This window comes from Mesoplodon bidens (genome assembly GCF_964165515.1).
Source record: "Mesoplodon bidens genome assembly, chromosome: 9".
In the NCBI taxonomy this organism is placed as follows: Eukaryota; Metazoa; Chordata; class Mammalia; order Artiodactyla; family Ziphiidae; genus Mesoplodon; species Mesoplodon bidens.
Window position 1 is genome coordinate 103,104,315 of NC_138166.1, and position 14,525 is coordinate 103,118,839.

The 14,525-nt window shown below is 47.5% G+C and overlaps 1 protein-coding gene across 3 annotated transcripts in view; it reads left to right on the forward strand.

Annotated features, from left to right (window-relative positions):
* DPP6 (dipeptidyl peptidase like 6) overlaps positions 1-14,525 on the forward strand; it is a gene marked incomplete at both ends in the record, with an annotated part of 1,069,187 nt that overhangs the window by 245,376 nt on the left and 809,286 nt on the right. Inside the window, one exon of one of the 3 annotated variants that reach the window (XM_081243455.1) lies at positions 12,967-13,209. The exons of the other annotated variants lie outside the window; for them this stretch is intronic. Within the exon in view, the coding sequence (XP_081099581.1) occupies positions 12,967-13,209 (243 nt within the window). Of the gene's footprint in view, positions 1-12,966; positions 13,210-14,525 lie in introns of those variants that run through there. 3 annotated transcript variants of the gene reach the window in all.

Below are 14,525 nucleotides of genomic sequence, written 5' to 3' on the forward strand. Positions count from 1 at the left end.
GCTGCTCTCCGTGTGCTCAAAACCAGCACATTCACAGGACTCTTGGTTTTGTTTTGCTTTGTCTTTTCTGTTGTTTGTTGTGTTGCTTTTGTTTCTGCAGTTGATTGAATGCATCAAAGGGTCATCGAAATAAAAAGCTGTGGGGGAACAGGATCTGCCGAGTTGTTTTGGAATGACAGGGCTTCTATCACAAGGGCACTGGGTTGGTGTGGAAGGACTGGGGAGAGAAGCTATGAGAAGAAATGAGTGAAAGAGAGACCCAGGAGACAGAGAGAAACGTCTCTGTCTATTTCCCTCGTGTTCTTTCCTTCCCCCGGATTGAGGCAAAAACAAACAACACGCAAGGTCCAAACAATCAAAAAACGGGCTGCAAGATAAAGGCAACATACTTTATAAGCCTGTTTTTCATGCTTTCTTCCCTCAACTCTGAGTTCTGTTAAAAAAAAAAAAAAAGAAAAAAAGAAAATTATCTGAAATATTAGTGGTCCTTGCCTTTGATGAACAGGAGACTGATAAACATGGAACAAAATTTATATTCAACCAACTTTTAGGGATCACCACCTCTGCAGGCTGGATTAAAGATGCAAAGGCATTGCCCCTCCCACATGCAATCCCAAAAGGAAATTCCAGACCTTCATTCTGTAAAGTATTAAAAACATGTATGTGTGCTGAACTAAGTTTCTTCCCAGATAGTCTGAGTGCAAAGTTCTGTATGTCTGTTGGAGCTGGAATACCTTTACTTGTATTTTTGATTCCTACTCTGATTCCTAGTGCTCTGGACACATGCCCAGCCTGCAGGTGGCACAACTTGCCCTGGTTGAGTGGGTTCCAAACTGGCTCTTCTGACGCCAAGTCAAGGTTTGCTTCTTAGGAGCGTCTTTGAGGTAATGACATTGCATATTGGACAATATGTTAAGTATAGAGTGCTGATCAGCCTAAGAGTTCTGTTATTATTGTTTAATTTGGTAAAGCAACGACTCTCTCCTCCCTTCTCCCCTCCCTGTTTTGGACCCACACTGGTCTTCTCTGTGGCTTTAGGAACCCTGGATAGAGAATATCTCACGGAACATGTTTCCTCACTTCACATCCATGAGGCTTTCGAGAGTGGAAGTACATTTTCCTTCAAATACTCTAGCTGGAAGAATGTGTCAAAATCAGCAAGATGTCTAAATGCAGGATCATAGACAATAACAAGAAAAAATCAGATGAAAAAGCTGAATGATGTGTTTTGTCGAGTATGAACTATGGGCAGCCCCCATTCTACCAAAGGTTAGGTATATATAAGAAGTTTTGGGTTTCCCCTGTAATAATAATGCATTGGAATCTCTCAGGAGCCCTGTGTTGTAGGTAAAGCTGATGGGAATAGCCTCTCATCATCTTCATGCTGTAGATGAGAAAACTGATGCTTAGTGAATTCTCCTCATGCAAAGAGCCGTTGAGGAAGAGCCAGGGGTCTGATTGTATCTGTTGGGGACACTTTGGGCTACGTAACTATTCCTGACTGAAAGGAGCTAACACAGGGGTTTCTAATTGGGAGGCTGTTCTGAGTTTTGTTTAGTGGCTCCATGCCGTTGGGGCTCTGGGTTTGTATCAGTGCAGAAGCATTTGACCTTCTTCTCATTGTCACAGAGAGGCTGCAGTTGCTCCATACCTTCCGATCCTCACACAGATGTGTTCAGAGATGGAAAACTGGAGGGGCAGTGCTGGGGGGCAGGGAGGAGGTCCCTCTTCATACCTCTGTCTTCTATCTGAGAGGAAAAAAATCTGTCCAATGCCGCCCATAAAACTTTATCCATTTCTTTAGCCAAGTAGACAAATGTGAGGACAGAAATTCTATACTGATGGGCAGAAAGTGAGAAGGGATAGGGGTGTCACTTTCGGGGAACGAAAGGCAATACACTGGCAGTTCTCACCACTGAGAGTGAAGGACGTGTGTGTAAGAAGATGCTTACAGAAAAGTTTCCTGTCATTTCCTCTGGAAAACAAACAGAAAAGCTTTGGCTTTCTCCAAAGCACTAATTTAATGAATAAAATCCAGCTTTTTCCCAGTATAAAGTGTAATACAAGTCCAGGGTTTTTTTTTAAGTAAATGAACAATAGGGTACGTCTTTGTGGAACTCTTTAATCTGACCAGTATCACACACGGAAATGATACGATATGGTTCCAGGAGCTAAAAAACCAGAATTGTGTTAATCTTAGGGATGATGATTTCTTTCCTCAAAGATAATTGACAGCAAAGGGAGATGGAAGAGTCCGTGGATCACTTGCTTTAAACCTCTCCCTGGAGCTGTGCCAATTGGTGCAGGAAATCACCATCATTCCACTTAAGTCAGAAGCGGAGAGCCAGGACTGGTGGCTTAAACACTGACTCGGTCTGCTCTCTGAAGCGCCATCGTATCAAGGGGCTGTTTTTCATCATGTGGGTAAATCCAAGCAGACTGCCTGCTTTGTCAGGGCATCAGTAGCTATCTGCTAAGTTCAGGTCCTGAAGTTTACATTATATCATGGGAAAACAGTAAAACGCAGATGTAGGGCTTCTCTGGTGGCGCAGTGGTTGAGAGTCTGCCTGCCGATGCAGGGGACGCGGGTTCGTGCCCTGGTCCGGGAAGATCCCACATGCCACGGAGCGGCTGGGCCTGTGAGCCATGGCCGCTGAGCCTGCGCGTCCGGAGCCTGTGCTCCACAACGGGAGAGGCCACAACAGTGAGAGGCCCGCGTACCGCAAAAAAAAAAAAAAAAAACACAACAATGCAGATGTAATCAGTGGGTATAAGGTTAGACTAGTACCTATTCCAAGGTTTTCCGTGAGAGTGCCCGTCATGCTACAAGTATCCCACCTGAGGGTCTGATATAAGTCGGTAACTTATTTGAAGCACTACGCTCTATCTTAGCATGATCAAGAGTTTTCTATTCTATTGCACAGTATATTTGGATTTAATAATTGTAAATTATTTTTCTTTGAGTACATTAAGTACTCAAGAAAGATATTTCTCTTATGAATTTGAATAGCTCAACTTGGAAACTCAAAATTCATTTAGATCACAACCAACCATTTACATCTCATTCAGAGTTGAACCGAGGTCTCAGAGAGAGAGGAATAAAGGGATGCTGAAACAGAGATGTACACAGAGCCTTATGCTGCTGCTTGTTTTACCATATGATGGCTAAGAAGTTCTTCAGAGTCCCTTGAAAGCATCAATGTATCCATCCTTTCTCATGAAGATTGAGAGGGTTCTGTTTATTGTTGGCTTATAAAGAAAGTCATGGTGGGGATTATGGCTGCCACTCGAAGGATGAGGTGATGGGACCCGTCAGGGACTCAAGCTCAATCGGAGGAATGAATGAGACCCACCGCAGCCTATTGGAGCAGAGAGTCAATGCTGGTTTTGCTGTGAGTGAGGAAAACTCTGTTCAAATTGCAGGCTTATATGACTCATGGATTTATTTAGCCAATGGGCAATTTTTGTTTACCTGTCAAGAAATATATAAATAGAAGCAATTGTTAGGAGAATTACGTTTTTTGAGCTCCAAATTAAAATGATTTGAAATGCAATTAGTAGTATAGAAAAGGCTGTTTCTCCCCTTTACGAGAAGGAAATTGTTCAGAGATGGGTACAGCAGCGGACTTGATAGAGTTACAGTGCAGAGTGAATTGAATTACCCACGTGAAGCAATGAGTGGCTTCATTCCAGTTTTATTGCCCTAATATAATCTGTTTTCGTTAATGAGAGTTCTCTGCATCTCACATCTGACACACCCATATGCAAGAACCAGGTTTTGCATTGATAGCTCTTGCATTTGCTCAAGGCTATGTGACGACACAGAGCATCAGGCTTGACGTTTATTTTCTTCCCCTGGGTGAGGTCCCATGCTTCATAGGGTCTATTGTGTGTATACATTGGTAGTTAGCCATAAATATTAACTGTGTGCATGTGGGTCAGAGAACGTGTTAAAATTCAAGAAAAACTATTGAACCATAAAAAGTCGCATCAGTCTATTTTAAAATTTGTACGTTCTGTGGGAATTTGGAAGAAATCTTAAGTGATGGTGAAAAATAAAATGGGTTTTGTATTGAACATTTTAATGTGTCTTAAAGGAGTAGATTCAGGAAAATTAAGTGCGTAAAAGTTGGTTTTCAACTTCAACATGTTTATTAACTTCATTGATTTTTAATTCACATCAAGATTTTTTTTATTGCATTAAAAAAGCAATGAGGCTAAACCAGAGGCACTGAGTATTTTTAATGAAATCAATTTTTGAAAGTTACTGGTCCTTTCTTTCTTGAAATTCTGCAGAGTTTGTCTGGCAAATTACATATATTCAGGCAACATGGGAGAGGCTGTCTGCTAAGGTACAAAATCAAAGTCTCTCTGAGATAAGCCCCAACAGGAATGGTATCTTAGCTTTGACCATATCGTTGGTGTCTGCTTTGTCAATTCCCTTTCCGCCACTACCTTCTTCCTGAGATGAGCCTTAAACATCTCAATTCACTGGTGAAACAGCATTCTTAAAATGTCCTGAAAAGATCGCCTGGTCTCTATTCTATTTTGACTTTGAATAAACTGCTAAGATAACCCCCTTTTAAGTGAGGAAGACTGGCCTTTGTACATTCTGGAAAAATTCTTACCCCCTGGAGAATCTCTATTCAATACTTTAAATGGGTGAGCCATTTCCTGAGAACCAGCAAACATTTTGAGAATCTTTCAGTTCACCTTGGTTGCCTTTTAGAAAAATGCTCTAGTGATTATTCTAGTGCAGTGTTTGTTTCTCAACCTTGAGTGCTCATCAGAATTACCTGGTGGGCTTATTAAAATACAGATGGCTGGGCCCTTCCCTGAGTTTCTGATTCAGTAGATTTGTGATGGAGCCCAGAATTTTCATTCTAACAAATTTCTAGATGATGCTTACCCTCCTGGTCCAGGGACAATTCTTTGAGAGCCACTGTGCTTTTGCGTTGAAAATGCTGCTTTGTGCTCCTACAATAGATAACTAGTGCATTATTATGAACACGTTTGTGATCTAGGTTTCTAACAGTCTTTTTCTAATAAAACTACCTGGGCTGTAAATGTACCAAAATGAGCAATAAATTGAGAAAACTACATCTTTTCATAAAAGGAAGGGCTTATCAATACGGCCAGGTAATTTAGAGCATCAGCCCTGATCCACTGAGAGGAGGGCTGACTGTAATCTGTATGAAAGCCAGAACTGTATTCATTTTAGTTATTCATCTCATCCCTAGCACATAAAACAGAACAATGGCTGGTACATGGTGGGCATTCAAATATTTACTGAATAAATAAGTAAAATGCTTACAACAAACATTGACATTAGCTATACCATTTTTCATGCGTAGATTTGATTTTAGTTTTAGTGAGTTAGAACGTGACATATACCATGATGCAAGCATGCTGTATGACAAATCATCCCAAATGCCATGGCTTACATAAGATCAAGATTCACATTTCTGTTGGTCAACTGTGATATATCTGGTCTGCCCTGGGCTCAGCTGGGTGGCTTTGCTTTGTGGTCCCTGATCCCTGAGCTTAACTCCAAACCGTGGGTTGGGTTCAAGTCTCTCCAAGCGTGTTTGTTCTGGAGGCCAAGCTGAAGTGGTTGCAACTACCCAGGCCATGTTCTTGTAGGGTGGGTCACCTGAGTGAGGGCAAGAGGTCGGCCAGGTCATGCAAGTACCTTGACGGCCTTTGCCTGCATCAGGTCCATTCACATTCCATTGGCCAAAGCAAGCCGTACAGTCCTGCTAGAAGTGGAGCTAAAAAGGCATCCGGGGTGAGCGGATATTTTCTGAACATTCCAGTTCATCACAGTTCTGAATATGGGAATAGTGGCTTACCTTAAAGATGAATCATCAGGACACAGAAACTCACGTCTTGGAGATGTAGTCATGTATCCAGCTGTGGCCTTGTGCCTTTGGAAGAGGATGCTGTTGCTGGAACTGCCCCATTACACACTTGAAAGGGTGGTGTGTCTTCTGGTGTTTGTGCCATAGCTGAGGCTTGTTTGTTTTTCTTTTCACTCAGTTCTCTGTTGTTTCCTAATTATTTTTTATTGATGCTATTCCAGACAATGTCTGAACTCAAAGGAATGGTCTTAATTCTGCCAGGGTTTGACACGGGGTTAAGATGGAGAGCGACAGGGTTTTTTAAGAGACTTTTGCAGATTTGACCGAACAGATGTCCGGGAAGCAGGTGGCCCTTCCCCCTCCCTGACCTGCCTCAGGGATGGCTTCTGGCCCTGACTCTCTAAGGCATCTCATTGTCGCTCTTTGCTGTGTAGAGGAGGTCCTCTTCTCTCCTGCCTCTTTGTGTGTGGAAGGCAGATGCAAGGATGTACTGGAACACGCGGTTCATGGACCTGGGCGCCAGTCCCCGGGGCTTAGCTCACCTTCTTATGCTGTTTCTGGCCGGTGGACTAAATCAGCCGCACACCCAGCCTCCCCCAAATTTCAGTCCTGCCGTACATTCTAGGAATACATCATATCCCCTTCTGTTCCGTATAACTGGAGTGGTTTCTAGTGGATCCAGATTTTTCACTTTCTGTAACGACTTCCATTGGCCTGTGTTTGAGTAGAATTTACAAGGCAGGATGAATGAATCAGCGCCAGCTCTGTTTTCTACTATCTGAATAAGACCCTGCATTTGAATGACCCTGCTTCTATCTTTTCTTTTCTATTGCATTGATCCTTTCCAGTGAAAACCTAAGGACCCCTTTGGATTCTTAGGACATGATGCAAGAAAAAAAGGCAAAACCTAAAACAAGTGGGAGTCTAAGCCCTGTACTTCCAGGCCTGTTTTACAATTAGTGTTATGGCCAAACCAGAACTGGTCCTTTGAAATGCCCGCCATGGGTCACAAGAGAGAGCAGATAAAAGCTTTTTCTTCTTCCAGAACACAGCCATCACCTCTGTTGGTTAAAGAAAGGGAGGCGCTGAATTGCAGAGGCTCGTTAATGTCACCTTAACATTAAAGGGAAGCAGATTCCACTTAATTCACTGGACCCAGGGAAGTGCCTGGTGTGAAAGGCAAGAAGCTCTGGGGGCATTTCAGAGCAGGAGTCGCTTCCATTTTAATCTAATAACATGTGATGTATGAATGAAGACATTTCAGCTGATGACATGGTTGATCTCCAGTGATCACCAGGGACAGAGAGAAACAACAGACTCTCTTCTGTATCTCACGCTCTAAAAATCTTAGGCGCCTTGGAAAGCGTGGTGCAAGCTATAATTGAATCACCAGACAATGGGAACAGACAGAGGTTGGTGCCTCCTCTAGAAAGTGATTATTTAGATAATTTCTGAGGCATCATTGGTAGTGGAAGGTGAGGTCTTCTGAATATTCAAAGAGCAGCAAGGAATTTTTAGAGAAAAGCAACATACTGTCTCCCGATACTGATCTAGAGCAAGACGCCACGGAAGAGCAGAAAGAGGAAGGGAAGAAAGGAGGGTGAGCAATGGGAGGAACGAGGAAGTGGGTCACGGTCCAGTGTCCACGGGCGGAGGTGACAAATGAGAGGGGATCCCTAAAGGAAGGGAGGGTGGGTTCCCGCAGCCCCAGTGGGCTGAGAAGAAAATGCGTGCTCAGTTGAATCCGTGGTTGTTTTACATACTTGGCGATCAGATCAGCTTTACCATGTGTGTTGAGGACCACATCTGTGTGAGCAGCCACTGCTGGGGCCGGTAGCTGTACGTGTGTTTCAAACTGTGTGAAAAACCAGGCAAATGCGTAACCTCAGTACTAAAATGCAGGGAAGTGTGCTGCTGGAAATCAACCTTTAACTGTATTAATTTTAGCATAAGCCTTTTGGTTGGGTTAAAATAAATGTTTTTCTTTCAAACACATTAATCTGTAAGGATCAATTTGAAAACCTCCAAGTTAATTCATACTTTAACTTTGTGTTAAAGCCAGGAGTGGCAATTCCTTTTTCTTGTGCTGGATGTTTCCTGTTTGTAAAGAAGTCTTACCACGCGGCCCTGTATTGGTAGTCATCTTGCAAAGAAATAGTTATTTTAAAGAGAGCAAGAGAGAGGTTTTGCTCTGTATTTATGTAGTTAGGACTGTATTTTCTCAAGCTACCTGAATACTTGCTTTAGTTCTCCCCATTTGTATGAATGCAATGTGATAATATTTAGAAAACACTGATGCCCAGTGTTTTAGGAAAGCCTTTCTGTCAGAGTATGCTATATTGGCCATTGCATTTCTCCAAATATCAGTGTTTGGAAAAGAATAAATATCTTAAGCAGGGTTCTGCCCTCCTCCTCCTCCAAGAGAAAGGGGAAGTAAACTATAGGACATAATTCTCTCCTAGAAATAAGAAAACCTCTCGGGTAATAAAAATCATGCTTAGGCTGCTGGGCTCAATATACTTTGGGTATTTTTACAATGCTTAGCTTGCATATAGACCAAAAAGTTCCTTTCATTGTCATTTAAAAAAAATGACTATCCGCTTTATTTTGCAGCGTCTGCCTAATTATATTTGTTTCGTAAACTGGTTTCAGGGGAAATAAACACACGCTCCCACCTTTATTTAATAAACAGGGAATAAATAGTCGTATGAAACTAGATGGAAAAATGGGTCGGTGAACAGGGTTTTAAGCCATATGGAGGAATTAAAATCTTAATATGAAATAACCCACAAAATATTTTCAAAAATAGTTCCCCATACTTAACCAATGAGCAGGAATGGAAATCTGCTTCAATAGAGTGTAGTCAAGATGTTCAAGTATTGAAGGTTGAGTGAAGTGTTAGGGTTAGGATTGACAGGTTTCCTTCTGCAGTGCTGCACCTCTATTTACGTGCCCCTTGGGAAGTTTTGGTACTCTTCAGGGTTTTTTCCTCATTTAGAGGATGGGGTTCTGAAAAGGTTATTGAAGGCAATAAGTGAATTAACTATGCACCATACAGTGCCACCGCTTGCGATTCTCTGCAATTGCGTGACTTCATTCATCCTAAAATATTAGCTAGTTTCCTCTTTGCATTTGGGACTTCGGAGTCCTGACAGTCTATCCAAAGAGACACTGCAATGTGTGTATCAAAGTTTAAGGCAAATCTGGTTGTGTGAGTGCATACACGTTTGCAAACATGGGTGCACAGACTCACACTCAAAAGTCTAGAGCATTCTTTTTTTTTTTTTTTTTTTTTTTTTTTAGTGGTACCCGGGCCTCTCACTGCTGTGGCCTCTCCCTTTGCAGAGCACAGGCTCCGGACGCGCAGGCTCAGTGGCCATGGCTCACGGGCCCAGCTGCTCCACGGCATGTGGGATCCTCCCGGACCGGGGCACGAATCCGTGTCCCCTGCATCGGCAGGCGGACTCTTAACCACTGCGCCACCAGGGAAGCCCCTAGAGCATTCTTTAAAATGAGTTGTGTTCAGTGTGCAGGTGGAGCAAAGTAGCCTGATTCTTTTTAAGTCAGTTGATGGGCCCTGGATCTAGACGGCACCCGAGAAGCTTTGCATGTGCGGATGGTTGTTTTATTTGTGTCTCCTTCCCTTCGCACTGGCCTCTGAGGGGCTCTGTGCACCCTGACAGCCCCCTGCCCTCCATTTGTCCTGTTTAATTTGCAGATATGCTTCTGTTAACACAGATCTGTACCTCAGCTCTTCCCCCAATTGTTTAGGAGTTTTATAGCTTTTTTTTCACTTTACAAATAATTTTAAATAAAAACTGCTTATCGTCTTGTCTGAATCCTTTAGTTAGGGTTTTTAACTTTGACCAGATTGTAATTTGAAGACCTACAGGCTCGCTTGAGAATATAATTTCAAAAGTGAGGTACAGAGTGAAGTAAGTCAGAAAGAGAAAAACAAATACCGTATGCTAACACATATATATGGAATCTAAGGGGAAAAAAAAAGGTCATGAAGAACCTAGGGGTAAAATGGGAATAAAGACAGAGACCTACTAGAGAATGGACTTGAGGATATGGGGAGGGGGAAGGGTAAGCTGGGACAAAGTGAGAGAGTGGCATGGACATATATACAGTACCAAACGTAAAATAGATAGCTAGTGGGAAGCAGCCGCATAGCACAGGGAGATCAGCTCGGTGCTTTGTGACCACCTAGAGGGGTGGGATAGGGAGGGTGGGAGGGAGGGAGATGCAAGAGGGAAGAGATATGGGAACATATGTATAGGTATAACTGATTCACTTTGTTATAAAGCAGAAACTAAGACACCATTGTAAATGAATTATACTCCAATAAAGATGTTAAAAAAAATAGTGAGGGATATGTGTGCCTTTCTTATCTCCCTTCTTCAGTCTATTCTCTTTGATACACACACATCTATAAAGTATTGTGTATGATATCTAAACTATTTCCATATAAATACTCTATTTTGTATAAACTACATTGGTACAAGAAATAGTTTTATCATGCTTCTTAGAATTTGTGTAAATATATACGTGCATATTTCATATATATGTGTGTATGTGTAGTACATAAGACCCTCACAGCATCTATATTTAGTGAAATGTCAGATCTAGATGCCAGAGCGGGCAGCGGGGGCTTTCCTTTTAAGTCGGTTTGGAAAGGCAGCTTCAAGGATCTAAAGCACAGCTGGGCAGGGGAGGGGGATGAGAGCAAGGTTTCCTATTTATCTAAATGTGATGACTTTTAAAGTTTAGCTTTATGGTCCTTGTAATTTTTGCCTCTGTCTTCAAAGTCAAGCGGCGCAGCGATGCTCTGGCACCCCCAGATCTGTGGCTGGCACATCTGCCTGTGTAACAGGCCTTTTGGTGGTGCAGGGAGCCTCCCAGCTATCGAGATACTGATTTTACGTGTTTTTATAGTTTCTGTAAAGGAAACGTTTTCGAACTACGGTTAAGATGCACTTTTCTTCTTAGCGGAAGGAAACCACAGTGGATTAAACAGAGGGTGGTGTGGTATAAATTTTAATTAAAACAAGACTACCTGCTAGGTTGAGAGCTTGGGAAGAGTGTGGAAAGGATTGGAAGGGGTCCTCTCCCCGGAGACTTATTCACCTGCATTCAGTTTCTCCCCCCAAGTTAAGGACACAGCGGGAAGAGGCAATATTTTTAGGACCAGGAACAGCAGGGTCTCTTTCTCTGGGATTTCTGGGCTTGGACAGTGGTGCCAGGAGGTGGCCTTGGACTCAGATCCAGCAAAGGCCGGCAGCCTGCAGTAGAGCCCTCTGAGTGGCCGAGGCCTCGCCCGTTTTTCTGCGATGGTCACGGAAACCGTGGTGGAGCAGAAGCACCGCTGGAAAGTAAAGGCGAAGATGCCCACGTCGACCTCGAGTGGAAGGGGCAGCGAAGTGCCGGGGCAGGTGCGAGCCCTCCACCCGGCCCCTCCCTCCGGAGTCTGGGCTCCTCGTCTGCTCAGGATGGGACAGGTCCATCCAGCCGGAAGCGCTGCAAACAAGAGGGAAAGGGCAGTGCAAGGAGAACGGGGGGTGGGGGGGATGAGGACACTAGAAGGAAGAGCGCCCCGATTCCTCGAGAAAGACGGAGGCGCGGGTTCCAGCAGGACAGAGAGTCCCCGGAGGCCAGGAGGGAGGAATCCACCCCGGGAAAGGGAGGGGAGAAACCAGACAGGCCGCCTGCGGTGTGGAGTCGGAGCCCGGCGCCGAGGCTCAGTTGGTGTCTTTCCACACAGGGGCGCTGGAGCACGTTTGACTGCAGCAAGAGGAGTGAATGCGCGCCCTGACCCGTGCGCCCCTTTGGTGTCGTATCTCCGCTCCCAGTTCCTCTCAGGGGAGGGGTTGGGGGCGGCGCGGAGCAAGCTTTGGAGAAGTGGCCGGCCTCACAAATGCTTTAGCCTCCGCTGGCGGTTATGCATTTGTTGAAAATGAAAATGGAGCTCGCGATATACACAAATGCGTGGGGTGTGCGGGCAGGAGCGTTTGAGTCGCTCTGAAGGCATATCCACCAGGCCGGCCCTCTCTTGCCTTCCGTGACCTTTTCCTTGCCTTCTTTTTGACACCGGGTGAAGGAAAAGGAATCTTTTTGGAGAAGAGCTTGGTTTGGGAGGGAAGGGGGCTCGTCAGAGACAGTGACCCCCGAGCCCCCTCTCTTGTAGCCCCGCAGTTTGCTCTCCATCACCCCCGTGCTCACCCGCAGGTCCGCCGGGGGTCTCGGCCGTGGCTGTTTCACGTGAGGCAAGAAAAGCTGGGAAGGAAACACGAGGGGGAGCTCCTCGGAGGGCGACCGGGCTGCAGCTGCGCGCGGTGCGAGCGCGTGGACGCGGAGCGCAGCCCCGCGCCGAACCGAGGACAGGCGTCTCGGGGGCAGCCCCCTCCCTCGGTGCCCCCGACGCCCTCTCCCCATCGCGGGCCTCTTCTCGCACGCTCCCTCCCCAAGTATCGCCGGGTGCGCCCTCCCGGTGGCCCGGAGCCCCAGAGCCCCCAGCGCGCCTCCGCGCCCAGCCCGCACCCAAGACCTGCGTGGCCCCGCCGCCTCCTCGCTGCCAGCCCTGGCCACCCGGGCGCAGTTCCCGGGGGGGCGGTGTGAAGGGGCCACGTGGGGAGAGGAGGGGAGGAGGAGCCGCTCGGGGGGCCGGGGGCGGGGCGCGGAGATGCGCTCTGGATGCTCGCCGGTCTCTAGGCGGGGTGCCAAATTCCGGGGCCTAGGCATCTTCCCTCCCTTTATGGTTTTTTGTTGTTTGTTTTCTTTCTGTCGATGGCTTTGATCAGGCCGTACATGGCCATGGCAAGGAGTTGAAAAGCAGAAAAGACGAGCGAAAGAGAACACACCCCCAGACCCCGGCTTCGCCGAGCCGCCGGGGGAGGGGGCGGAGGAGGCTGAGCCAGGCAGTCGCCCGGCGGCGACTTGAGAGTGGCGCGCGGGAGGAGCGGCCGCGCGGCCGCCGTCCTTTCTTCCTCTTCCTCCTCTTCTTCTTCCCCTTTTCCCCCGGCGGGGGTGGGGATCGGGAACCCGAAAGGGGGAAAGCCATTATCAAAACGCCCCAAAGACCGCCGGCGAGAGCGCGCGGAGACCGATGGCTTCGCTGTACCAGAGGTTCACGGGCAAGATCAACACCTCGCGGTCCTTCCCGGCGCCCCCGGAGGCGAGCCGCCTCCTGGGCGGCCAGGGGCCCGAGGAGGACGGTGCGGGGCCCAAGCCCCTCGGAGCCCAGGCGCCCGCGGCGGCGCCCCCGGAGCGCGGCGGCGGCGGCGGCGGCGGCGCGGGCGGCCGGCCCCGGTTCCAGTACCAGGCGCAGAACGACTGTGACGACGAGGACGTAAGAGCATCTGGGTGGGTGGGTGGCTGGGTGGGCGCGCGGGGCTCCGGGCAGCCCGGGGGAGACGCGCCCGCGCCGCGTCTGCCATGGTCTTGGGGCGCCCTCCTTCCCCACCCCTCCCCCACCCCTCCCGGGAGCGCCCGCAAATACACTCCTCGCGCGGATCTCGGTCACCGCCGTCCTGGAGCGGGTCCTTGTCTGCAGCGGCGGCCAGGCCAGGAGTTGGTGGCGCTGAGAGAGCAGCGCTGGTGGAGCTGCGCTGCTGGGGCGTGGAATTGGCTGGGGGTTCACAGATGTGTGGATGCCTGGTGTTAACTGCTTGGTGCTCTGGATCCCAAGGAGGGAATTCGATCTGTCTGTGCTTACAAGTGGTTTCTCTTTTCTTTCCTTCCTTTCTTTTTTCTTTTGTCTGCTTTAAGACTCGAGTAGGAGACTGTCCCAGGCTCTTTTTCTCCCCCTCCCACCTCTCACTGGAATCCTCACCTCGGGGCGCAGTCCCTTCACTCACTTCTCCAACACCTCGCCCTCCCCCCCAGTGCTGGTGGTGGTGGTGGTTTTCTTTTCCGAAAAATAAAATAAAAGCACTAGCATCCGAGGCTCAAGCCCTTGTCCCAGGGCCCAGCCCAATTTTTGCTGGTGGGAGTCAGGCCCTGCCTGTGCCCACACCTAGCCTTGGACTAGCAACCACCTTAGGCTGTGTGAGCTGAAAACTTCTCCGGGAGCACGTTTTTTACTCTTCTCGGGGCTGGCAGCCTGGGTTTCAAAGGTTGGATTTGCATATCACCTTAGTAACTGATGACTCAGGCAGGACACCAGCAGGCTGCAGAGATGGATGAGTTCAACCACCTCTGTTGATCCTGTCCATCTGTTCAGAGGGCCAGGGAAGGCCACGGAGAGAGGAAGGTGATGTTTCTGAGACCTTCTCTTCCCAGAAAAAAAGAGAAAAATCCCAGACAAGCTCTCAGGCAGGCAGGAAGGCAGGCAGGGCTGGCTCGGCTGGTACAGCCCCTGGCTGGCTGTGTTGGGTCCTAGAGCTCCCTGTGTGTAGGTCTGAGAGTTTCCCACCTGGGGGCACCTGGGCACAGGTCCTCACACAAGCCTCTCAGATGGCCTACCCCGCCATACCCCGGGCAGTTCATGTCCCTGCCCTCAGCAGGAGGCTGTGGTCATTCACCATGTCCTGCCTGGGATCACTGGTTGTTTTTGTTTTGTTTTATCAGTGGGGGATGTGGAGAGTGTAATAGACATGACAAGTTTGTGGGAAATGTTGTTCGTGTGTGTGTGTGTGTGTGTGTGTGCGCGCACTTGCACACACA